Source organism: Hemibagrus wyckioides, linkage group LG18 (genome assembly GCF_019097595.1).
Source record: "Hemibagrus wyckioides isolate EC202008001 linkage group LG18, SWU_Hwy_1.0, whole genome shotgun sequence".
NCBI classification, from domain to species: domain Eukaryota; kingdom Metazoa; phylum Chordata; class Actinopteri; order Siluriformes; family Bagridae; genus Hemibagrus; species Hemibagrus wyckioides.
This window is the reverse complement of record NC_080727.1, coordinates 19,837,552-19,864,927: the sequence shown is the minus strand read 5'-3', so window position 1 is coordinate 19,864,927 and position 27,376 is coordinate 19,837,552. Positions and strand designations below refer to the sequence as shown.

The window sequence follows — 27,376 nt, the reverse complement described above, 5'->3', positions numbered from 1 at the left end:
ACCTGCAAAATTTGTAATCTTTCCGACAGGTCAGTGTTCTCAGAGACTCCTGGAGCACCCTTCGCCATAGCAAAGTAAGCAGGATAAGGTAGATAAATTAATTATACAGTTTATTAATGCTAATTATATTATACGTTTGCTCTGCAGTGAGACAAATTCATGAGGTTCATGGTATTGGGACATGCCCTTCTTACCTGGAGTCCTGGAGCACCAGCGTCTCCTTTCTCTCCCTGTAAAAGCAGGTATGCAGTTGAGTTAGTTATTTAATTCTGATGTGCACCTATGGTGACTATTATCTGATTCACTTTATATGCCCCACACATATATACACCTATTGAGCATGAGCTGTACCTTTATGCCTGGTGGTCCATCCATGCCTCTTTTCCCTTCATCACCTGGCTCACCTTGTTCTCCCTGCAGAAAGGCAAAGCGTGAGAATCTGATGCAGATACAAACCTCAAATCTACATTTACTACTGGCGTATTGAATAATACAGTCAATAAGTGTTCCACTTATTGATCCTAAAGAAGGTTTGACAGCATACTTTAAGCCCTGGAGGACCCTGAAGTCCAGTTATTCCAGGCTCTCCAACATCACCCTGTGTCAGAGACAGCGGATTTATCAACAGTGCCAAGCTTAACTCTGATATTTAAACAGAAACAAGGGAATAATTAAAGCAATATTTAATGAAGGTTTTTACCTTTATACCAGGTTGCCCTCTTGGACCCTTTCGAAGACAGAAGACAGTCAAAAACAAATAATTTAACCGATTTGAAAAGGTGTTTTAATGCTATATATCTATGCAACACCAAATACCAACCTCATTTCCATTCTTGCCAGGAAGACCCTATTAAATGAGATATCTGATATTAGTGGATCGGTTCATTCGATGCGTGAAGGTGTGGTTTTAAAGATTAACCACTAGATGTCTCTCTTTAACAAATCCACAGAAGAGTAAGGCTAAGTACTGAGCCTGAGCCTAAACTAAAGACGCATGGACACCGTGGGTCTTATGCAACTCAAGACCGCAGCTTGAGACCACACCTCGAAGGAAAAGAAGACCTTTTGAACTGTGGGCAGAAAAGCCCCTTGTTCTGTCTGAAAACAGTTCGCAGATATTCAAGCTATAACACAGGGAAAAACATAAAAGAGAAAAGTGTAAACAACAGAATTAAGCCTGAAATGCACTGCCTACTTTAAAAGAAAAGAAGAAAATAATTGAACCCTGCCATTGATAGAACTAATGTTCCACAGATGAAAGCCTGTTGTAGTAAATACGCAACGCATACTGGGAAGCACAGGTTGTTTTTGCTAAAGTATGGTACTGGGTATGATGAAATAATAACAATAAATCCAGTGTTGGGAGAATGGAGGTATTTAGGTAGAGCATTTAAGCATGTGGCTGTTATTGCAGGAGCATGCACATGTATATAGTTTAGGTAGGACTTAGGATGTGATATAGAGGCAGCCATCTAGGGACCTAACATGCTTCTTATTTCTTATAATCTTTGTAAGAAATTTCATGACACACAACAGCATTTATTGTTTAGTCGAGACTATCTTGCATTGCCCGCTGAGTAAAAAGGACAGATCCTTGGCATGAGGCTTTAAGCTGTTAATGAGGTAGTTTTTCCCAACCCAGGATAAACACATTTACAATTTGCATGACAACAACAGGAAATGCCATTTGAGCATGTGAGCCCAAAGCATGTGCTCACATTAAGAGGAAAGAATAGCCTTAATGAGAGTCTATGACAGAAAAAGAAAGTGGTTAGAGATGAAAATCAGAGCGATTTGTCTCTCTGACTGTGCTGAGGTAATAATGAATTTGAAATGGAATAGATAAGTATCACCATAATCGCTGGCTATTGATTCCTTGTCTCAAAAATCCAGACTTGTAGCATTAATTGGAGAGTCTAGAATGTTTTGACAAAATAAATATAGCCAATCACAGATCTGACATGGCAGATGACCAACCACAGACCTTTTGCATTACTCACTACTACCTGCTCCAAACAAAACTTTTTTCAAATTAATTTAAATAAGACGAAATTCTGGGAACATTTTTCAATCCTGTGAATATATTTTGTTCTGAAATTGTTGTGACACAGTGGTCAAAAATTTTCTTTTCCCACGGTCAACAAGCACACAGAAATACAAATACATAGAGGTCTCCTGAGCCAGTCAGTGATTCTGAAGCTTGTGGCCAGAAAAGTGTGCATAAAATATGCGATGATCTGTGTCTATGTATGAGGCTGAGACTACTTGATGTCTATATAAAAAACAGTTGAGGATGTTGGGGATTAATTAATCATCTCTAGTATTAAGTATCTACGTGACCAAAAGGTGAATGGAAATTAGTACAGATTATTATAAATGCCCCCAATTCTACGGTTAGTGTGTGAGGTTCTAGATTGATTGAGGAAAGCAACTGAACCACATTACCTCTGCCCTCTGCCCCTGTGTGTCTATGATTAAAATAAAAATTGTGTGAACATTGGGTTAACCTCTGTATATCGTGTCACCATGAGAAGAGAAACACCTGCTGAACAAAGTAGCATTCCTCCTGATGTGTCTGAGTCATATGAAGCGTGAGCTCATCACGGGAGACAAAATGAATGTGTCTATGAATGCGGGTGTGCCATGTTCACTGTCTTACCGGCTCTCCTGGGTGGCCCTGGGGTCCATCTCTGCCCATGATTCCTGGGGGCCCTCTGGGGCCAGATGGTCCAGGAGGCCCTGGGGGACCTGGAGGCCCAGCCTGACCCTGATCACCCTATGCACAGATTCAAAGCGAAACAGAAGAATGATGGAAAGTATAACATTTATCAAAATTGCTCTATAATATCCTTTTGTTTCACTTTCATGCCTAGATGTTATTTGGCTGTTTTTGCCACCCACAAGCCATTCATGTTTCATATTAATTTCACAATACAATGCATAATAAAGCAGAGACATTTGGCAGCCATGTCCAGGCCCCAAAAATTGGCTGGTTTAAAAGGCACGTGGCGCGATGAGATGGCCCATATTTCCAAAGCCTCACTGTGAAACAGAGGCTGTTGGCAAACTGCACTCTCATCTAAAGAGAGAGAGTTCAAGGTTGTGATTCCATATAAAATAGTCCCATTTCGGTATATTATGTTGTCAGAATGAGAAAACACTATTTTGGTTCATTTCATTAGCTGTGGCTTGAATGGCATGTTTTTCACTTGTAATGTCCGTAAACAAAACATTTAACCACGTCAAGGCATATATACCTCTTTTACAGTTTTACTCTCTCTCTCTCTAATTCAAAACAGGCATCCCTGTTAAAAGTCCAGACTTCTATAGGAACTAATTGTGGGGTCAAGGCCAAGGACATGCATGCCATATGTTAGTAAAAGTATAAGAGCAAGCTATGGAGAAGAAAGTGAAGAAGAGTAATGATGATGAGAGTGATGAGAGCCGAAACGTGCGTGATGTTTTTGCTGTACCTTCAGAACTTCTGGAACTCTGACATATGAGGAAGCAATGAGCTTAGTGCGGAAAGACCATCTGTCAGCAAAGGTGTGGAGAAAGACAAGACATAGAGCAAAAATGTGTGAGAAAAAAGAGCAGGATAGAATCTTGGAGGAGAATATCTCAGCTTGAAGCCACTTAGGCATAAGATCTCAGCAGAAAAAATAGCAGTGGTTTCCATTCCCATGCAAAATAACAGGAGAGTAAAAAGAAATAAATGGTGGCAGATATTTAGAAACAATGCTAAAGCAATGGCGAAATGACGGCCACAAATGAAGATGAACAGAAGCTAATGGAGGAACAAACCTTGACCGTAAGGATCTGATTACTGAGAAGGCCAGCAGAGGCAGCATGTGCTGGAGGGCCCTGGGAGAACGGAAGAGAAATACAGGAGCAAAGTGACAGAGGGACATGAGAAGGAATAGAGGGACACCGAAAGAGAGATTTAAGATAAGGAAGTCAACAGGGACATTGATAGAGCACACATGAGAACAAGATGACTCAATGTTTGCATTGAGAGGCAGTGATCTTTATGCCTCTTTGTGCTGAGGTAATTCACTTTGACTTAGTTCCCAGCCAACAAATTACAAGTAGACTCTTATAGACATCCTGATTATACTGTTGTTTCAGATACCATGTGCTTCTGGATATGATTACCTTTCACTGGAGCACAAGGTTTCTATTTAGTGTTGCGGTTAGCACGGATGGCAAGGGGTCCAAAAAAAGGCAGCATTTTCCCAGGAGAAGTTTACTCTCTTTCCCAAAATAACAGTGGCTTTTGGTGCTGCAGCACTTTATATTACAATACCTATAATGAAATAATGATGACCACTGGGAATCTAAAAGGGAAATGTTGGGAGAGAACATTGTCTTTTGTCTGCTGAAGTCCGTTTGTCTTCAGTTATTTATATATAAACTATACGATGAGCGAGATGTTAAGAAACTTCTCATGACGGATGGGAAAAAGGCACAGGTCATGGGTCACCCCCACCCCACCTGCAGTACAAACGGAGTCCTTCCATCTGGATGGAAACAGCTTGGATCTGCTTCCAGGTCTAAACACAACCTTCCCCCAGGAGCATTAATGGATTCCATAGGTCATAGATCTTAAAATCTTACACAGGTATTAAAATATGACAGGACACAGTACTTAACGCTCTATCATTATCGAAACACACAGCACTACAACACAGGGCAAATACTGCCTTCTTATGCTGTGTTGTTCGTCATATTTTGGCTTGCACTCTTAACCGTAATAATGCAGACCACACAAAGCAATTTACAATTCCTCCAAGACTCCAGACAAGCCACCTGTTTTTAATAGGACAAGCTGGCATAGCAGGTGAAAAATAGCAAACTCTGGCCAGTTAGTTTAACATGACGGGTCTGGAAAATATATATAAACACTGTGTACACACATCTTTAATCCATTATTATAACTGTAATATGAAATGCTGGGATCCGAGATACAGACTGTGAAGACGGTAGCAAGTGGACATCAAGAGCAAGACAATGATTTCTTTTTTAAAATCTGTGACTGCCAAAGCCAAAATCCTGAACAAGAGGAACTGGTCATTTTCTGCCATACTTCATAGTGAGGTTCTAATATAGACAAACCCATATTTGAGCTTTTAAGGAAATAACAGGCAACATACTTCTAGGGAGTAATTAAAGCTTCCTGGATAAGACTGATTTTATTGAATCGGTACATTTTAATTTTCCTGTACAGATTTTTTTGCACAGATCCTGTTTGCACTTACGAGCATCAAAAGACTGCCACTTAGCTCCAGCAATCTGTGGCTGGCACTGTAGGGAAGCAAAACTGGCTTTGCTATCTGGTTGGGAGGAATGGTACACGCTCTCACTTATCAATCAGTGTGACTCTAAGCAATTATGGGTGTTTGGGAGTTCATGTTTGCTTTCCTCACAGTATTTTATATTGCCTTAACATTTACACATGGCTTGGCGGGGGCATGCATTATCTTTCATCCTCCTTGATTTGGTAGGTTTGTATGATAAGGGAGAACTTTGTTTATCTAACACTTAATTTCCAATAAAAATGCTTTGAATGGATTGTTGCTCAGTCTGTGTGAAAACAGTTCATAACAACACTGGCATGTTAATGCTCTAGAGGAGAAATAAAGCAGCTTGCTGTTTTACACAGAACCTGGTGTGTGTGAGCTCATTGGTGCTGTAGGGCATCAGTTTAGTGTTTGATGATTGTTACTCACCCTGGGCCCCACGTCTCCCTGATCACCCTGTGGATACAAGTTAGATCTTACTTGGGTGCAACTATATCTGACACAAGTACTGTGCAGTGTTGTGTAATCTGTTTTGCAAACCCCCCCCTGAAGCTGTGCTTAGGAAAATGTTGCGATATCTCAAAGCTGGTTTAGATTAGGCTGAAACCTTCACTGATATCATACTCAATGCATTCTGAAGATTACTATACATACCTTATCTCCTTTTGGCCCTGGCATGCCCTGGAAGAAGAAAAGACAGATTTCAAAAACACAGATAAAAGTTCCTTTTCATAATAGCATTGAATAAATAATGGTCAAATGTCCACTGCTATTCAAGCCATGCAATGGTATATGTTCTGTAATAAGAGTGCACTGTATGGGCCAAGCTATCACTCATGTACTTCACACACTCTAGCCTCCAGTGTATCTGGGGTACAGTATCTGCTTGACTGGACTGTAAAATATGATGTGAGGTTTTGATGGATTAAGTTTATGTTTAGCAGACATAGAGGATGTTTCATGTTCTGCCACTTCTTAATGCATTTCTTTTGTGTTCTCATATGTGCATGCTGGAAAATCTGCTTTATATATACATATATTTGCTCCTTAATTTGTTTACTTGCCAAATCCCACCCACCAGTCAGCTCTTAGCAGCTACCAGCTAGGCTAGATGAAGACTAACATGTGCTTCCTGAGACACATGAAGACTGCTAACCAGATCTGCTGCTCATGCAGTGTCCTAGAGACACTCACAGGAAAGTGCTATCTACCCCACCTTCTGCATACATGAGCTCATAGATGCCTACGATTGGTTAATGTCACTAAGACTGACAAGAGAAAGGGTATGAAACTGACTGTAATTAGCCACGTCTTCTCAAATCTGTCCCCTTACAAGCTATAAAGAAGGTGAGAACATACCTGAATGCCTTTAGGACCAGGAGGACCCTGTAAACAAAAACAAATCAGGTGTTATTTACCATGCACTACTGCACTGCGACAAAATATATATACTAACAGTCCAACTACCAGACTACTGGTAACATGATATATCGCTATGTTTTGTACATCTAAAATATTAGTGTGAAAAATAACACCCGAGTTAGATAAAACAATAGACAAATAGACTACCAAATACTCAGCATATACTACACTCTGCTGTTATATGGTGATCTACTAGTGACAGATTGGAGTACTTACAGGCTTACCATCCACACCTAGAGGACCCTGAATAAGAAAAAGAAAGAGAGAGGAAGCCATTAGAGGCTTAGATGCTTATTATGATATTTAGGCTTTATCTCAGAACACATGGCATTGAGGAAGTTATCGTTTATATTTTACATTCAGAATCTTTCACATTACTGGCAAAATTATGTTATTTATGTTAATTATGTTTTCTTTTCTCATTATACTGTAATGAATAAGGGAAAGGATATGCCTATAGGTATTGGTAATGAGGTTTTTAAAAATGAGTTGGGAAATTGTATAACATGAGTAGAGATGTCGGTGATATAAAGTGCCAAAATTGGATTTAACTAATAGAATGCATGATACCATGAGTAAAGTACACTGCATGGTCAAACATTTGTGGACACCTAATCATCATTCCCATATGTGCGCCTTTCCCAAACTGTTCCACAAAGTTGGTAGCACCAACTTGTATCGGATATTTTGTATACTGCAGCATTACAATTTTCTTCCACTGGAACTGAGACCCAAACCTGTTTGGCTATATGGTGTATATTACAACACATACAGTACAACAGATACACTGAATCATCTAGATTGAGAAATCCAGTCAAGCCTTGTTTATTAATTCAGATTCATTCATGATTCTGGCTCACACTACAGGGCAGTGAGGTCGCTGTCCACTCCACAAGAGGTGCTGAAACCTCCCTCAGTGACCCGTAATGATCTTGGCAATCAGCAAATAAACATATGTATTGGTGACAAATTAAAGGAAAACCTAACATAAAGTGTCTGAGTAAGGTGTTCATCATGAGCCATGAAAACATCTACATCTTCAGTATACGATGGCATTTATTTTTCAAGCACCCACAACTATACAGGAGTATTGAACACCATATTGGTGTCCATCTGGTGTGTGTTAAGGCCATATAATATAATTTATATAATTGTATTATGAAGAAAGCCATTTAATAAGCCTGTGTGTATTGTAGATGTGTCATTCTGGAAGAGACCACTGCCATAAGGGTAGAAAGGTTGTCATTCAGAATCACTTAGTATTCATTCGCTTCTATCTAAGTAGACCCAAGCCATGCAAACGAAATAAATAAACGCCGCAAAGTATAACAGAGCCATAATTTTCTCATTTAAATGATCAATGCTGAAAGCTGCACCCATGCTGTGGGAAGGATTATAAAAGCAATATGATTTGAATTACCACATTCTTGGTGTCTCCAAATTAAATAAATAAAATTCAAACCCAATAGAGACAGACGAGATGGAAAGGGGCAAGAGATACAGATAAGTAGGTTAAGGATAAAAAAGATTATTAGATACCTTGCTTTGAGATAGCTCTGGCAGAGAGGATTAATAAGACCACATATGGCAGTACAGTTCAGACAACAGTCTGGACCAGATCAATTGTTGTGCTTGGACTGACTTCACACAGTTGCATGTTTGCATTATTACAGTGCAGGGACTGCTAAAATAAGTTGCATATGCAGTAGTCAGGCTGCTTACAACTAACTCCTCTGTTACAATAGAGGCTTGTACATATGGCGTTATAAAACCAGTGATTTTTTTGCTGTCCTTATGTATAGAGGATGTTGTGTTCCGTAACTAATATCAATAATTGTTGCTCCAAATGTTCCTGTTCAGGTTGTGTGTATGTACTGATATTACATTATTCCTTGTTTGCTTAAAACTCATGTGAACAATCCTTAATTGGAACGTGAAAATGAAAAACATTTTGTCCAAGTTTGGGTCCTTGAGGTTTTGCCAGTCAAAATTAAGCAGAACTTTTAAAAACAAGGGACAAGAGCCCTCTAGAGAAGTACTGCCTCTTTGGTAAACAGTAATAAACCAAGAGGAAACAGTCCATCATCAAATCAAAATGTTCTCTAGTATTCATTCATCTTTGCCACATCAAAGACATAATATTGAAAAAAGAGGTTAGAAGAAATTGACAGAATGTCCAGCAGGTGGCGCTCTGTATTACTTAAATGTGGATAGGTCTTTTACAGTCCCACTCTGTAAAGCTGTTATCTACTGGTGAGAATTAACGAGATATTTACCGGGTAGCCATCTCGCCCTGGAGTTCCCTGTTAGGATTAAAGAAAACAAAATACCATTAAATCTGGAATAAGCAGACAATCCATTACTGTTTCTAAGGCCAACTGAAGCTGCACATGCTTCAACTAATGTTAATCTGTATTCTGTATTGAAACATGGAATGCATATTTTAAATCTCTTCCATCTGCTTGTAATTATAATTAACATCCCAAAACTCCTTCCAGCAAATGATTAGCTTTACATATTTTTAAGAAGCCCTAATGTCACTATCTAATTAAGTTTAAGCATGTGTGGGGAAATTTAAGCGGTATATACTGACCAGGCATAACTTTATGACCACCTGCCAATATTGTGTTGGTCCCCCTTTTGCTGCCAAAACACAACAAACTGTGATGCACTGACACCTTACTGTCAGAACCAGCATTAACATCTTCAGCAATATGAGCAACAGTGGCTTGTCTGTTGGATCGGATCACACGGGCCAGCCTTCACTCCCCACGTGCATCAGTGAGCCTTGTCCGCCCATGACCCTGTTTCTTCCTTGGACCACTTTTGATAGATACTGACCACTGCAGACCGGGAGCACCCGACAAGAGCTGCAGTCTTGGAGATGCTCTGTTCCAGTGGTCTATCCATCACAATTTGGCCCTTGTCAAATTCGCTCAAATCCTTACGCTTGCCCATTTTTCCTGCTTCTAACACATCAACTTTGAGGACAAAATGTTGACTTGCTGACTAATATATCCCACCCACTAACAGGTGCCATGATGAGGAGATAATCACTGTTATTCACGTCACCTGTCAGTGATCATAATGTTATGCCTGATCAGTATATATACAATATGATCTAGATTTCATCCAGTGTTTTAAGCACAGATAGGGGTGATAGTTTTTAAGTATATATGTTTGTATTTCTAGTGTCTATCTATTACCTGGGAACAAGTCAAACATACAGTATGTGTAAAACCCATCTTTAATGATCACTTTTGAAGTTACCTTCACATTGTATATATCTTGAGGAGCAAATGTGTACTTCATATGTGAGTCTAAAGTCCCCCCCCCCCCCCCAAACAACCAAAAAACATAAACACCGGTTAGTCACACCACCTGTCTGTGGCTCTAAGATCTATGCTGTGTGTGAAAACCGTTTTTAAATTAGTTGGCAGCTCAAACTCTTAAAGTTGGCCCACAAGGCTATGAATGCCAATAAAATATGCAGAACATGCAACTGCAGCTGATTTTAAATCATTTTTATGGATCCACACTCCAGACTGCATTCAATCTTATCTTACCTTGCATATAGCCAACGTTATATCTGTTAGCTAGAATGGTGGATGGGAATTGAATTTGGACCATGTCATGGCTGACCATGAGCCAGATTCACATACATGTGTTCTGCATTAAGTGTCCACAAATATAGGGGTACTTACTGGAGTTCCTGCAACACAAACACAAACATTTAACCTATTGAGTATGCTTTTTACATAAAGTATTTTCAACTGCAGTTTAACTTTGTTCTTATAGAATATGACTGTCAGGTGGGTTTTTTTTGTCATGACATAGTTCAATTTTTCATTCATTCCTCTCCAGTAACTATTTTATCGTGATCAGGGTTGCAGTGGATCAAGAGCAGATCATAGGAGCAATGAGTGTGAGGCAGGAATACACACTGGATTGGATGCCAGTCCACATCCATGCATTCATTCACACCTAGGGGCAATTTAACAGAGCCAACCCATTTACATTTATCTTTTTGGGAGAATAGAGGAACCTAGAGAACCAGGATGATTTCTGGATGTATGTAAAAACTGAACAGTTCACAGTATATCAAATCTACCATAACCCTGATCAGGATAAAGGTTAATAAAGGATGAATGAATGAATGAATGAATGAATGAATGAATAAATGAGTGAATGAATACAAAAATGCTGCAAAGATCATTCTAGTTCCAGTGGATCCAAAGCCTATTCTAGGTACACATTCTAGGTGGTAGAAATCACCCTGGATGGGATGCCAGTCCATACACACACAAACACACACATACATTCACACCTAGGGACAATTTAGAGTAACCACAATTTGGTCAGTGGGAGGAAACTGGAGAACTCTGAGGAAACCCACGGGAGGAAATCCAAAGGGAGAAGTTTCATGGAAAATTCCCATGGCTTAGGAATGAACCTGGGACTCTGGATCTGTGAGACAGCAATGCTACACTCTGCACCATGTTCCACCCATTTATATTCATGCGTTGACTATTTTACAGTTTCATTACTTGTCAATACAGGCTCAAGAAAATTAACAGTTAAGGTGAGCAGAACCTTCTTGTCCACCTGTGCACAACCTACATGTAAATAATAGTCAATAAGAATCTTCCTTCCCGGGAACAGTCCCAAGGAACAGGAGCCACCAGATCTAAGGCCATGCTGACATTAACAACCAGGTGAATGTGTAGGGTCAAGAAGCCGACGCATAGATATTTAACAGTGAAACCACTGCTACACTCTAATTAGATCAAATTGCATGTGATCTTTTATTTGTTGTCCACTATGCTTCCAACTTATAGTTGAAGCAACTGTGCCTGTGGTTCTATGACTTCTGGATGGCCGTTTGAGATGGTGAAAAATACAATGCCTCTTTCTTCTGTATAGTCCGAGATCTTAGATCAACCCTGTCGGTAATCTGATATTATATAAATTTGCCCTGGAGGAGCTGAAAACATCAACAGATCTGAGTAATGTTCAGAGGAAAATTCCTTCAAATCACAGGCATCTGTTGAATTGAACACAGTCACCAAGAAAATGTGAAGCATCCCAGCAGTGTGGAAACAATCTCGTCGGGCAAAAGATCAGTCTTGCATAATAAATATTGTACATTCTCATACAAGTCTATTTTGATCAGCTTAGCTTTAACAGTAATTAACTTTGGGCTTCTCGGAACATAACCTCTGTGTAAACATCAGTTGATGCAGAAGCTTAAGCTCTCTTGGCCTTACTGTAAAAGATTTACAATACTGTAAGTGTCACGTAGCATTTTGGTAATGTGGGCTATTAAGTCCCACTCCTGCTGCATAGTTTCCTTCACCCCTGTCCATTACATTAAGCATAATGGATCATGCAGACATTGGCAAAGCTCTGGTGACTCCAAAGAGATGATAGCTGGAGAATCTGACAGAAAATGAAGATTTGAATTATATGCAGAGCTGCAAAGGTCTTGAGCTGATCTGGACATGATCAGAGCACACTGTAAACAAACAAGAACTCCTACAAATGGCTGCACTGATAAGGTCTCTTTTAAAGGCTGTGCTGTCACACAGCCATGTGGGAAACCCGATCCATCTCTGCCATGGTGAGAAAAGGGAGGGAGTCATTACAAGATAGAGAAATGCAAGAAGGATCCCACTGTGTCAGTTCAGGTCACCCAGAGCCCTGGGCCACTGAAGGGGAGCTTTTTATGGAGAGCGGGCTGTGTGTTTTGGAGGCTGTCAGTCCTCCCGTCGTCACCATGGGCCAAAGTCATCAAACTGAGAACAAAGACACAGTTCTTCTCCCTTCGTCTACCAAAGCATGTGTTTGTGACTGGGGTCTCTGATGATGTATGCCCCATGTTGTTTTTTCTAATGCTTGCAGGTGTTGATTCTCCATTATCTCACCTATAATATCTTATTATCTCATTTTGCACACATTACACATTAATACCTCACACACAAACACACACACACACACAATGATAGTCTGTTTCTGTTTTGCTTGTGAACAGATACTGAAATGTGAAAATCTGTGTAGAATCCATCCATCCATCTCTCCAGCCATCCATCCTTCCACCTATCTATTTATTCAACCCTTCATCCATCCATTCCTTCATATTTCAATTCAAAATCCTTCATCTATTCATTCATCCATCCATCCATCTACTCATCTATTATACTATTTATCCCTTCATTAATCCAGCAGTCCATCCACCCATTCATCCTTTTTTCAGTATCTCATTCTACAATCCATCCATCCACCTATTTATCCATCCATCCATCCATCCCCTCATGTATTTATCCAGCCACTCATTTGTTCATCCAATCATCTATACATCCATCCATCTATCCACTATCTTTTTTGTCACACAGAATTAAGAAGTATTCATCAGAGGCAGTTCATAGCACTTTAGCTGACATAAAATATGTGTATGAAGTTGACTGCTGCAACAACACTATTAAAAGCAGCAGCTGAGTCAGACTGTGAGATTGAAAAGAACCACCGTTCATCCATAAATGAATCAACAGTCAGGTGAAAAAATGTGGCGCCCATCCAGGAGAGAGCTACTGTCTGACAGGGCGTTATAAAAATTGTTCTTTGATCTGATGCACACTGTTAAAATGAAGTCATAAATACAGAAACAGCTTCACACGTGTGCATGGAGGAATTCTGAAACTAGTTTATTATTATAAATATATGTGAACGTCATTTGTGGTTTTACTAAAATAAATTTACAACCTACCTCTTTCTTCACCTTTTTATTACTTAATATGTTCTTTTTATTTCTCCTTCACTGCTTCACTCCTGCTCTGGCCACATGTGTTTTTTGTTCTTATCTATGTTAGCTACTTATGATTAGTTTTGTTATGTTTCTAGAGTTTATTTCCAAAGTTCTGCATATGTATAGCACTAAGGCTATGCTGTGGTTCTTTAAATTATCTTTCCCTGTTCCTTGTTTTCCTCGGTCTAGTCGTGTAATTTCTGATTTGCTCAAGCCTGTTCTTCATCCCCATCAGTGGACGTTGTCAGGAGTAAAATAATAAAAATACACACATCATTTTCCTTTATGCTAAAAACACATTCAGTTATAGCCATAATACTTGTTATGATATTTTTTTCTCTGCATCAGATAGCGGATGTGTTTTGTTGTGCATTAAAAGGTCATGTATTCACCCATTAATTTATCCATCAATTTATCCATCCATCCATCCATCCATCCTTCCACTTATTCATCAATCCATAATCCAACAATATATCCATCTAGTATTCCACAATCCACTCATACACCCACCAATCCCTTAATCGATCCATTAGCCCTTCAATCCACAATCCATCCATCCACTTATTCATCAATCAATGACCCATCAATCTATCCATCCATTTTTCCACAATCCATTCATACACCCACAAATCCCTTGATCTATCCATTAGTCTATCCATCAACCCACCCATCCATCCATCCATCCATCCGTCCATCCGTCCATCCAAGTACCCATATGTTTACCCATCCATCCACCCATCCATCCATCCATCCATCATTCCATCCATCCAAGTACCCATTTGTTTACCCATCAATCCATCCACCCATTTATCATCCATACAACCATCATTCCATCCATTAATCAATCCCTCTATCTATCGATCCTGTCTCCTCCCACCAAAAGCTTCATCTAGCTATTATATATGTTGATCTATAGTACTTTGAGTAACTTCTGTACAGCACACTGCTATGATAGATACTAAAGCCTCTTAAACTTCAAAAAATAGTGGAAGTTTTCACACCTCACCTCAGACTCTTAATTTAATATTAGGTTCATCGTTGTGCGTTAATTTTAATATAGATAATGGTCCTTTAAAGTCAACCTCAAGGTTTGGAATTACAAAGAAAAAGAGGTTAATTCTCTAGGTTAAGTGGCTTCAAATGATAAACATGATAGCAATATTAGCATTCTATATTGTTCCATAATGAAGGTTTAAGTACTAACATGACAAGTATTATATGACCAAAAAATGAGAGCATAAAACAGAATACTGGGCAAACTCGAAGACGTCGTTAAAGAGGAGACGTTTTTATCGCTAAAAGATTGGACCACAATCGAAAAGCAATAAAAGCTCCTAATAAGTTGTGAAAGGAAATAAATACTCACCAGGATTCCCTTTTTTTCCACGTCTTCCTGGGGGTCCTGCCGAAATAAATAAACAATGAAAAAAGATTACTAATGTTTAACTGAATTTAGACAGAGGGTAAGAAACAGTTTACAGTGATCATCTTAAATGTTATGCTTGGTACAGTGGCATGTACGCTGACTAAAAAATAATCAACGCTGTGGTGGTGTGATGAGGCACAACGTAAACCATTGTGCTGCTGTCACATTAAAGTGGATTATTTTCTAACAAGCACACAGTCTAGACTTTGTTAGTTCACTCAGTCATTTGCCAATGATTGCAATGTTTCATTTATTTATAAAAGACATGTCACACTTTCTAACTGTTTATAGTAAAGATTTAATGTAGCGTGACGTCTGCGAGACCAGTTAATTCCTGTTATTGCTTACGTTTTAGCAACGATAAACTGTTGTTCCCTGAGCAGCATCACTTTCTCCATCTCTCTCTCTCTCACACTGAGAAACCTACAGGCATATATTTCTCCATCTTAAAGATTTTTCCGTGCCGGGAAACTTTGCGCAGCGATGTGTTAAATAATATCTCCTAATGAAAAAACTGCATCACATCAACAAACATACATTGTCTGAGTTGTGCTGTTGTAAAAGTAATGCACACTGTCTTACCAAACAATCGAGAATTCAACTGTGCTGTAATATAATTAATATATATATATTATATTATATAATATATATAATTAATATATGTATATAAACTCTAGCAGCTACAGTGAATGTATACATTCCTACACTGCTTTTTATGTACCTTGAAAATATAATAAATACAGCTGTCCTCAATAAGTTTTAACCAAACCTAAAAAAAAGTAGATTTCAAAGGCTTAAAAGTGAGGCAACAAATAAAATAACTAATTAAGTATATGCCTATACATGCTAGGAGAACAAAATCCATGAATTTCTAATTCGTCTAGTGATCTGTCCAATCAGTAGTCTAGTGTCTTTTTCTGTCTGACCGCACCATTGACACTCATCTATGCGTGAGAAAAATGACACTTCCTTTTTTCCCACTTAAGGCTGATTACATAAAGGAAAATGTCCTGAGGAGTGTCTTGCCTGTAGATAACGAGGGGAAGAAGGTTCCCTCTGACAAGGAAGTGTATTTAAACCCGTTCACATTGTCCTGCATCTGCAGCATCAGGGGGAGCCAAGAATGACATCACATGGGCTTGGACAAATAAACACAGCCATCTATAGTCATTCGTCCTCCTGACCACAGACCGGACGAAACGGATGAGAGTGGTACAGAAGAGTGAGAGCTGCCAGTCGCGTAAAACCGAACAGAAATGGGTTGCAGATGCAATTCTGACACGGAGAGACGCGCCACAACTTGTACTGATTGAAACCAGTATTCAGAATTTACAGATTCATAGAAGCCAGAGCAATATGGCTGAATGTACTTCAAGTTTATAGGAGTAAAGTCATTAAAAACAAGGAATAAACATTAATGTTGCACCTAACCCTAACCTTAGCCTCTATAAATTTTTACATTGAGTCATGTAGATTGTTATGGCGTTGAAAGCATGAGAACATTTTGGCTAATAGCATAAATCTGTGTGTTCATTCCCAGTGCTTGCATGTAACAAATATTTATTACTAAATATAACAAGCTGGTCCAATTTTATAGCCATAGAACTATTTTAAATTGAAAATGCACTGAAATAAAGTCCTAATGAAATAGGTTTCTGGCTGTGATGTGATTTTGTACACTGAAGTATTTCCTGAAACAGGAAGTCAGAGTGATGGTGTGTTGAACTGCTTGACTGACTAACACAACAGCCAATAGTGTTTGAGATATGCCATGCCTCTGGCAAATCTAAACAATCCAAAAATAAACATGGAGAACAGCGAATAGATTAAAGAGAGCTGGTACTAATGGAGAGTTTTGAATGTGTGTGTTCTCACTCTGTCTGATGAAGTGATATATTCCAGTATTGGGGAATCCAAAGTTGGTAAAACACCTAGGAGAAATGGCTGTCACATAACCACAACCTCGTACAAATTCCTCTTCAAAATGAATTTTATCTCAGTAAAGTGGTGCACAGACAAATCATGTTTATTTATGAACCAGCTATTGCATAGCCTCCAGGGGGGTGGGACCTATATGGCTCTAGAGAGTATTTATTTAGACAATTATAAAGCTGTACCTAGTTCCAGGAGGTGTTCCAGGAAGTGATGCACACCACTGTTCATTTAGCACTTAAAGGGTGTATCCTCTTCTTCTTTTATCGTTCTCTTTATCTTCCAAAAGATAAAAGTGCCCAAAGTGAACACTATCCAAACAGACAAAGCAGTCAGAAAGTTTCCATTATGAACATTTAGGAGCTAATGATCAACAGCCCATCGATAGTGGTGCTATATAGGAGGAGAAGGCTGCTATAATGAGTGGGACCGAGTTACTCTACAGTCCTGCATTTTTCATTCAAGCTCAGCGTCCTTATAAATAAAATCTCCCATCCGTTTCCTTATGTTTTCATTTTATGTAATGAGAAATCTTGTGCCAAATGGTCCACAGGCTGTTAGTAAGTAATGAAGTGAGGCTTATTTCCATCTAGATAAACAACTGTGTTCAATAAGCATGCAAACGTTATTCAGAAGCCATTGTATCGTTTCTGAAATGAAATTATCCTAATACGCACGGAGCGATTCCAGGAAAATGCCGAAGGTCTTTAATGAATTCTACTGTCAATGTTTCCTTACTTGAACATACGAGACTGATTTAGGTTGAAAGGAATGAACGTAGAAGATCTCTGAAGCAAAGGTCATTAGTTCATAAACTGTATACTCCAGACTTTTTCAACTATCTTATGATATACACAGCAGGGCTTCTAAATGATGCACCGGAAAAGCATTCATAAGCACTTTTACCCAAGAAAATGACACAAATGCCTCGAATGTTGTAGTTGTTGCTTCTAATATCACATTCTGCTCTGACCGATTTCTGTTATAAGTGAAATCCGGCATGCACATAAAATTCGTTTCCTGCTAATAACCACAACAGATGAAAAAGCACAACATTTACAGTAGGCTTTCAAAAAAGTTGTAATTAATACTACAACACTTCAAGTTAACACGTAACATGCAAAAAGATTTAGCCTTAATTAATACCGTAACACTTCCTCTGGAAAGTTTTATCAGGTGCCTGGTGGAGGTTTGGCTCTCCATCAGTGTTATATTAAGAGTGACGTCAGAGGCTAAATGAATGAGTGGTTTTGGTTTCGTGATGAATTCTGCAGGGACTAATTGCACACGTGTTCCATGTTAGGAAGTTTAATTGGTTACACCAGAGACGAGGCTTTATGGTACAGAGAGGTGTGAAAAGGAGGAGGAAAAAAAGCAGTAAATGGACCTGGCATTCCCCACCCACCCGAGATTAAAATTCACTCCAGATTCGGATCAATGCCGCATATCTAACTCTGAGCACATATTATTATATCATTAATATTCAGGCAAGAGCGCTGAGTATAATGAGTAACGGCAGCAGTTTGTAAATCATATTTTGAAATGGAGAGGAAATTACTCATGGCTTTCTTTCGCTCAGAGTTGAAATCAGGACTGGTTAGCGCAATTTTGGGCCAAGTTAGATTGGGAAATCCAACTGTGTTGACAGATTTTCAATGCCACGTCCCCTGTAGTGCCACTACTTCCTTGTCAGCGCAGGTGTATTCAAACTAGCAAACTAATTTAGCAACACGAGTGCTTTCATATCAAACCACATGAACGAAACCAATCCCTCTGGCTGTTACCAACTACTACATCAAGCATTATGCAAAAACAATAAAATCATGATTATTGCATATTGAAGAAAATATTCAATTCTTCCCACCCTGAAGCTCTCCGGTCTTAGATATAAAGACATAATCCCTTTCTGAAAATACAACGGATTATTTTCTCCCCAGGCGGCTTTCTTCTTATTGTTTGAACAGTTTGTTCTGCTTAATGTTGAATGACTTCTAACAATCATTTGCTGATGACAAAGAAATGAGTTTGCAGACTGAACCCATTCTGGTTAGTTTCTACTAAATGGTAATGACATACAACAACAACAACAACAATAACAAACCCTGTATTTATTCCATGAGAGAATCCGACACTATGCTACATCTGGAAAGATTTGCGCTGATGTTTTGAACTCCCCGATATTAATTGGCAGTGCCTGGAAGCTCCGCCCCTTCTGCCAGTCTCGCACGCTCTTGATGGTGGATGTACTGGGCACTCTTACTTTTTGTCATGGAGAATGTGAAATAAAAATCTACCCATGTATACTTGACTTAGCGAAGATTAAATAAACTATTATCAGTTAGCGATATTTGTTAGGAATGCCATTGCAAAGGCGAAAAAAGGAAGAAGACCACATTAAACAGGCCTACGGCTAAGCATCAGGCTTAACTTGGTGGGGAAAACAAATGGAGATGATAATTAGAAAGTGATTAAATATGTTGTTTTTCCCCCATGCTTCTGTGCTGGTATTGTGCCAACACCATGTTTGGATTTGCTTGCATGTGTGCCACACTGGAGCCTATTTCTGAACATGGTCTCACTAGAAACAAGAGAAAAACTCAGCATTTGTACGCTTGTTCTGTGATGTTTGCGTATGCACTTGGGTTCTGCCGGGAAGACTCAACACCAGCAAGCAGTTCCCGACTGCACAGCTCTTCTCCTGCTCTTAAAACTAAACCAGCAGAAATGTTCGTTTTATGGTCTTTTTATTGCTTTATTTGGAAGATTCCGGAGGAAAAAAAAATCGATAGTATACAAGTTAAGTAGTGTAAATCCAATTTATGAGAAGACATCACAAATTGTATCTTTATTACAACATAATGGATTAACTATAACTTTTGTCTGACAGACATTACGGTTTATTGCATTGCGAGAAAAGACAACTACTTAATGCTGCTGGGAGACGAGATTTCAGCTTAACTTCAAAAGAAAATCTGGCAAGCCAAAAAAATACAAATAAAAAACGCTTATGAGCAACTTCCAACACAAGTGGTCCTCTGATAGGATTGAGCATTCCAATCTGAATCGCACATGAAGCGCAAAAGGCACCAACATAGCGGTGCCCCACTGGTGCATGAAAGAACAAGAGCCTTGCACTGGATGTGAGGAAATGCTCCCAAGACTAGAGGCGAGGCTGAACAGATCCAAAGAAGACACGCAGAAAGGAAAGTATGACGACCAGAGATTATTATTGTAATAAAAAACAGCTATGACAGCAATATCATCGCTCCTGCTCTGTTTATTCATCCAATTACCACTGATCATGCTTTGAGTTCACTCTAAAAACACTGTGGTTGAATTCATAGCTCGCAATCAGTGTGTGTGTGAATGTGTACACGGTGTACAAACGACTAACCGAAGTAGGCCAGTGACATATATAACACGATATGTGCCATTTTGAAGTGATTCTATAACCATGGTTCATTAATTTGCATCCAAGTCATCAGAAGTACTTTAGCTAATCCACATTTTTCTAGAATGTCATCCTTGTCATAACAGATTGCATAATAAGGTCACATTTCAGTTAAATGCATTCCAGGAACAAATCAGAAACGTATGTCTAAATCCTTTAAAAACTTTTACTTCGTGCTTGCCCAGAGGGTAGCACTTTAGTTCATTGGATTTTTAAGCCGAAGCAGCCAAAACACTCCGTAAATAAAGAAGAAAGGCTCAGTTGAAAAAGGGAAGATACAGCACAAGTGTACAGCACGTTCCCTCTCGAATATTCGGTGGATTTGCTCTAAGTGATATAACACATACGTACGTTTACGATGCACGATAAAAGATAAGTCCGTCTTTATCTCTATAACATAAGGAGTCGAAAATAGCAAAAATGAATGATGTACCAATTCACTAAAAAATGTTCTTACTTGTAGAACCCGTAATTTCCTCCCTGAGAATTAGACGCTTCCACAGGAAAAATTGCAAGATCATCTATATATTCTTATACCAGACGCTGACAGATTTTTGGAAACTCCATCCAGAGTTATAGCTGGTGGAGATGAGAACTGGAAATGATTGGGGAATAATGTATTATACTGCCTGCTGAGCAAGGAATCTACCACTGAAGATCAGGAAATGGTTCTGCTTAAGAAGTAGCTGGCATTCTTCATGGGGCCTTAAAAAGAAAAACTAAAGCATAATGTCAACATTAATATAGTTACTCTAACAGTGATGATATCGGAATGCTTTTACCTCAGACAGTACCCTGATATATCTCTATTAATATTTTAGGGGATCCTGGTATGCTACATCTTCCTAACCAAGACAATCATGTGGCAGATGATAATGTTTACATCAGAATGGAGAAAAAATGTGATCTCACTGACTTTGATTGTGGCATGGATATTGGGTGCCTGATGGGTTAGTTTGAGTATTTTAGAAAATTTGGACACACAAATGCCTTGTTGTTAAGGGAAGTAAAAGAAAAAGTGACTCAAATAATCACTCTTTGAAACGGCGTCTAGCGGAAAAGCATCACAATCCATTGAACCTTGAGGTGGACGGCCTATAACAGCTGAAGAGCACATCAGGTTTTACTCCAGTCAGCCAAGCACTGTAAATTGAGGCTACATTGACCACAGGGTCACCAACACTAGACAGTTGACGACTGGAATAACGTTATCTGGTCCAGTCCAGTTTCCTACCGAACTTTAAATTCCGACAGGAGTGTGGTTTTCATGCATCTCATTTTCTCCTAAAGCTTCTAGCAGGGAAAAAAAACGAATGCGATGGCACACAGGGAATAAAGTAACATAATAAACATCAGTGTTGCCCCCCCCCCGTTTACTGACTTGGCTCATGAGGTCCATGGAAGCGACTCGTTATATAAGAAATCCTCCAGCGCAACATAAATTCAGTCCAGTTGTAAAAACATTCCCTCTACTCGTTATGCTCGCAACCGACTGAAGACGTCTGCAGAGTTCACTTCTCCTGCAGTCCCCATACAGTACGGGGGGGAAGGAACGTGAAGCTTTAGGCCCTTGTCCTAATTTGCAGACTGTAGAATAGACCATAGTTGGATATGCATGTGCACCGCTTAGCTCGGGGGTGACCATGCTGGCTGCTGCAAATGACTCCAGATGTGGAGAGAACAGGGTGTAAACAACAGATTAGCAGCCACAATATAACAGGCTGTTCTGTGAGTAAAGGAAAGAGTGAAGACAGTGGAAGAGACACTGATTGGAGGCTCCCTGGACCACAAAGAAATTAGGGTTTTGCAAGTCTTAGAAGTCAGAATGAGATGAGACACTTAAAATAGAAACATATCATTTGTTGTGGATTGTTTTATCTTGGTACATAAGTGTATTAGGTCTTAGGTCTGCTTAGTAGGAGACTTTTGATTAACACTGTCTCGGTCAGTTTATATCACCATTTATCATGTTCATGTTCATGATAACAGGTCACGTTCAACAGGCATACATTTTCTTACAAATTTTTTCCATTTTTCCAAGGTTAAGCTCACTGGCCACTTCATTAGGAACACCTGTCTATACACCTGTCTATACTTCATTTTTCTAATCTTCGTCTGGACTTTATTAGTAAACCTGTTCCCACTGTAGCCTCAGGTTCCTCTTCTTGGCTGACAGAGCGGAACATGATGTGGGCTTTTGCTGTTGCGTCTCAGGGTTCACTATAGGGTGTGCGTTCTGAGATTCTTTTCTGTTCGACATGTTTGTAAAGAAGGGCTGTTTGAGTTACTGTAGCCTTTTTGCCATCTTGAAACAATCAGGTCATTCTTCCCTGAACTCTCACCAACAAAGAGTTTATGCCGGCAGAACTCCAGCTTAGTGGATGTTTTTTGTTTTCCGCACCATTCTGTGTAACCTGTATAGACTGCACAAAATAACAGATCTATGTATTTCATTTCAGTTAAATTGATATTTATTCATAAGTTTCTAGGAAGATTTTTTTTTAAGTATATTTTCATATTTATTGTTTATATTTAAACAACAGAATCTACTTTTCCTTTCTTATAAAATGACCATGGATAGATTATTTTCTGTACAATTGTACAAATCCTGAATGCTCCATAAAGGGCAGATTATTCTCAGCTCCGAAAGAAAGCATTAACACCAGTCACGGTGTATAATCAAAAACATGGAAACTATACCAGAGTCTTCTGAAGCTTTAGTGGTGTGTATATCTTTGTGAACAATATGGCCCATTGTGTCATTTTGTCCTATGTAATTGTGTAATTAGTGTCCCATGGTGAGCATATGACTGTCCTCATCCCTCAGTGGTTCCAGATGGGGCACTGGGCTTTAAAAAGCACCTGGCAAAAAGCTGCATGTCACTGCTCATATAAACATCCACGACAAGATAATTGAAATGAACTGGAGCACAATAACAGGCGTAATGTAAAAGTTAAAGACCAGGACAAACTTCTGTTTTCTTCACACAGGTCACACAGCGTTGTCATCGTTTAGCCGAACAAATACGTTCGTCCAACATACTATAATTTGTCGATGTGGACGCACCCCATAAGTGTCTTACTACTGTAGAGAATATTATGAACTACTATACCAGCACACATCTCTGTTCCTTACATGTGTTTGCTTTATTTTTTTTTCTCTTTCATGTAGTTGAGTAATCCCATAATAACAAGCACGTGGTCTGATTACGAGAATATGCGTAAACTGATCCGTGATTTATTGTTGTTTTTCACTCCGCTCTCAAATGCGCTGGTCTGATAGAAGAGTAAAAATTTGTTTCTGAGTTAAAATATGGCTTACAACGAGCTTGCAAACCTTGCCCTCTTGGTGCACGGTTAAACCGGGGTGGTATGATAGAAATATACATAGCCGTGCAGCAAAAACAAACATTTCAGACCTTCCAGAGGGTTCAGTATGTAATCTGTGCTGTGTAAATAAATATGCCTAGCACAGAGCTCTGCTGTGTTTTACAGGCTGAGCGAGAGTGAAAAAGTGTTTCATCAGGATAATGTTAGATGTAAGATAAAACATTCACGGTGTGGAAAATTTTTGGCACTGTACAGACCCGGATCATGAATGCAGAAGCACTTGGTGTATGGTTTCTTAGGTTCACAATCAAGTTTGTTGGATTAAAACGGAACACCCAGGATTGTTACTACACAGAGGTTTTTTATTTCTGGTGATCCAGAGATGTAATCACTGTGATAAAAGAAGAACTGGGTCAGATTTACTTACAGTGGAATGAAAGCAGAAGAATGAAAACAAACCAAAATCTTTGTATTATTGCACCCAGGCAAATGTTGCAATACGATTTTTGCAAGGAAAGCAACAAAGTCCTTTATCTGAATAACTTTATTATGCACTGTTCTGGAAGCACATTTGCTTTTCGAAGCTGTTTGGAGTCACAATGCACTAATTGTGTCTAGTTGGACTTTTATCTTGTTGAAACGCAACAAGATACAACATGGTCAGAAACAAAAGTAAATACAGTGGAACCTCGGCATACGAATGCCCTCCCTTACAAATTTTCACCTTAGGAATTGAAATTTTGCAAGAAATTTGCATTGCCATACGAAGCATTTTCGGCAAACGAATGAACCGAACCAAATGCCAACTAAGTTACCCGTCTGTCTGGAAGCCGTTCAAAACTTGTTAGCGTCAGTGGAAAGCCAAGCGAAGCCAAACAAAGTGAGTTTACGAACGATTTTTACGAATTTTTTTTAATCAGCGAAAGCTGTTTCAAAAGAGTCCAAAAGAGTTTCAAAAGAGATACCAACGCTTATATAACACCCCCTTTCCAAGGCCTTCGATGAAATAAAATCTACCGAGTTATCTAAGGAATGCATATTTTTTCGATCTAAAAAGTCTTTTCAGGGAGCACATTTTTTCCTCAGTGTGACCTCATTTTGAATCATCGTGTCTTGCCATGACACACAGACAGCTCCGAGATCTTAACTGAGCGAGAGTCTCTTCTTAATAGTGAATTAGCTGAAGGGTCAGTTAGCACCATTCCCCAGTATCAGTATCGCAGAACACAGCAGGAAGGAAGCCCTCTAACCCTGAGATTCAGCTCTGTGAGTGGCATAAGCTACAGGTTTCCTTTGAGTTAACAGGAACCAGACATGCACGCTAATGGAACTTTAACAGTGTGGTTACGAAGGACACGAGCTCAAAGGGAAGTGTGTGAAAATGGCAACAGATTAAGACAGCTTTGGTGTCAACTTTTGACAGGCAGCAGCTTGAAAGAGGTTTTCTGAGTAATTCTTTAAGCTTCTGCACCTTTTCACTGGCCATATAAGAAAAAATAATATGATTTATTTTTTTAAAAGGCCAGCCAATCCAAGAGGAAATAAATTTTTATTATTATTATTATTTTATCTTATTTTATTATTATTATTGCTAACAATCCAGCACTGTTGAATTCTTGGTCAGAAGGTGTTGATTAAATTTCTATAACAGCAAGAAGATGATATGGTGAAGCTTTCAGTTAAGTTGACATTATTGTTGGCAAATTGCTGTGTTAGGACGAACGAAACATCTCAGGAAGTGCTCTTTTTGGAAAATAATCACATTTTTACACATTTTGAGGTGTCAAGAGTAACTTCTGCGTCATACCACCCTTCAATTATCTTCCTATATCAACACATGTCCGCCGTGAGCTTGACTACTCTTTCATGTGAGCTTCTTACTGTGGAAATATATATATATATATATATATATATATATACTACCGCTCAAAGGTTTGGGATCACTTGCATATTTAAGCTTGATTTCAGCTACGGAGGAAGACTCCATCAGCCAATCCATCTTGTGTTAGATGCTCCAGGAAGCATGGGGTGAAATCTCATCAGATTATCTTGAAAAACTGACCGCTAGAATGTCCAGGCTGTAATTGTTGCAAAAGGTGTTTTTTTTTTTGATGAAAGCAAAGTTTGAAGAAAATCATCAAAATCATTATTTCTAACTATCTAAAATGTCATCAGGTCCTGTTCTTTTGCTACATTTTCTATTCAAACTAATTTCGTGTGTGTTTCCTTGGAAAACAATAACATTTTTTGAGTGATCCCAAACTTTTGAGCGGTAGTGTATATATAAAACAACATGCATCACACAATCCTTCTAAAAAGCTGAGGAGCTCAGATGGTGCAAATCTACAGGAATCGTGTTTTTTTTTTCTCTGAAGTCTTTAAGTGGGAACATGTTGCGTCCAGTACATATATAATTACTCATATCTCGTATCTGCTGTTGATTACACCATGCAGCTCTGGGGGTAGCCTTGAAGCTGGGCCCATTAAGAAGAAGAACTTTACTTTTACGTGCTTTGGCAAAAAGTGAGAAGGAACAACTTGTGGGAAGAAATATTCCATATACAGTCATTTCTAAAAGTTTACATACCATTAGGACAAAATGAAAAAGGAAAAAACAAACAAACAAACAAACAAATAAAAACAGTTCAGTTTCAGTTGTATTTGGTGTCACTGATATTCCTGCATTATAAAACCAAGAAAAATACATATGTAAAGATCAATCTTATATCTAAAGAATACCTACATGCAAAGATATACTGTATATCAATCTCCCTTTCTAATTAGAATAGAAATACCCTCTAACAGCATTTATACCCAAGCTTTCCATGCCTTTATAACTCTCTCTAACTACTTTCATATTATTTGGATTTTCTTCACTGGAAATATTCACCTCAGTCTTTTTGACATTTCTTTTAGAACTCTCCTAAATTTTCTGGCAAAACTTTGCCACTTGACATGTGTTCAAATTTCATACACCAACTTCAAATCAGATTAGACAGAAAAGTTGACGAAAATCTTCCATTTAACCAACACGGGGGGGATCTGCTGGAGCCTATCCCAGCACACATTGGGCGAAAGGCAGGGGTACACCCTGGACAGGTCACCAGTCCATCACAGAGCCACATAGATATGGGCAAATTAGAATTCCCGATCAACCTAATGTACATGTTTTTGGACTATGGGAGGAAACTGGAGTTCCCCGGTTAAACCCACGCAGGCACGGGGAGAACATGCAAACTCCACACTAAAAGGCCCCTGCCTGTTCGAACCCAGGACCTTCTTGCTGTGAGGCAACAGTGCTAACCACTAAGTCACCACGCTGCCCACCATTTAAGCAACATTTCGGTTGATTTAGTTTTATGTTTTCGAATTACTGCGTTGTCGTGGGATACGTCGGCATTTAATTTTATATCACAGCGAGACTGAATTCTCGAATCTGATTGGTCAGAAGGTGCTGTATTTTTGTATTATTGTAACTTTAACAGGATTGCCAAGTTAACATTAATGTGCTTCTTCTATGTTATTGTTTCTATAGTAACAGCTCATACACAGGGACTTGTAGCCACATAATTTAATTTAATAATAAATAGATAAAGTAATTATAGTTACAGTCATTACGTAATTATAGTATAATTGCTGATGTGGTGAGATTTATTGTTTGTTGATTGAAAGACTGTAACAGAAGTGAGTTTATCAACTATGTTGAAAGTGAG

The 27,376-nt window shown here is 38.9% G+C and overlaps 1 protein-coding gene across 1 annotated transcript in view; it reads right to left on the bottom strand.

Annotated features, from left to right (window-relative positions):
• Nucleotides 1-27,376, bottom strand: part of LOC131369288 (collagen alpha-1(XXIII) chain) — a 67,276-nt gene that overhangs the window by 5,794 nt on the left and 34,106 nt on the right. The window contains exons 3-17 of the mRNA XM_058415855.1: nucleotides 14,891-14,926; nucleotides 10,427-10,434; nucleotides 8,999-9,025; nucleotides 6,939-6,965; nucleotides 6,660-6,686; nucleotides 5,955-5,981; nucleotides 5,730-5,756; nucleotides 3,805-3,864; nucleotides 2,660-2,776; nucleotides 821-847; nucleotides 701-727; nucleotides 545-598; nucleotides 352-414; nucleotides 195-230; nucleotides 3-59 (exon numbers count right to left, since the gene is read on the bottom strand). Of these exons, the coding sequence (XP_058271838.1) occupies nucleotides 3-59; nucleotides 195-230; nucleotides 352-414; nucleotides 545-598; nucleotides 701-727; nucleotides 821-847; nucleotides 2,660-2,776; nucleotides 3,805-3,864; nucleotides 5,730-5,756; nucleotides 5,955-5,981; nucleotides 6,660-6,686; nucleotides 6,939-6,965; nucleotides 8,999-9,025; nucleotides 10,427-10,434; nucleotides 14,891-14,926 (620 nt within the window). The remainder of the gene's footprint in view (nucleotides 1-2; nucleotides 60-194; nucleotides 231-351; nucleotides 415-544; nucleotides 599-700; nucleotides 728-820; nucleotides 848-2,659; nucleotides 2,777-3,804; nucleotides 3,865-5,729; nucleotides 5,757-5,954; nucleotides 5,982-6,659; nucleotides 6,687-6,938; nucleotides 6,966-8,998; nucleotides 9,026-10,426; nucleotides 10,435-14,890; nucleotides 14,927-27,376) is intronic.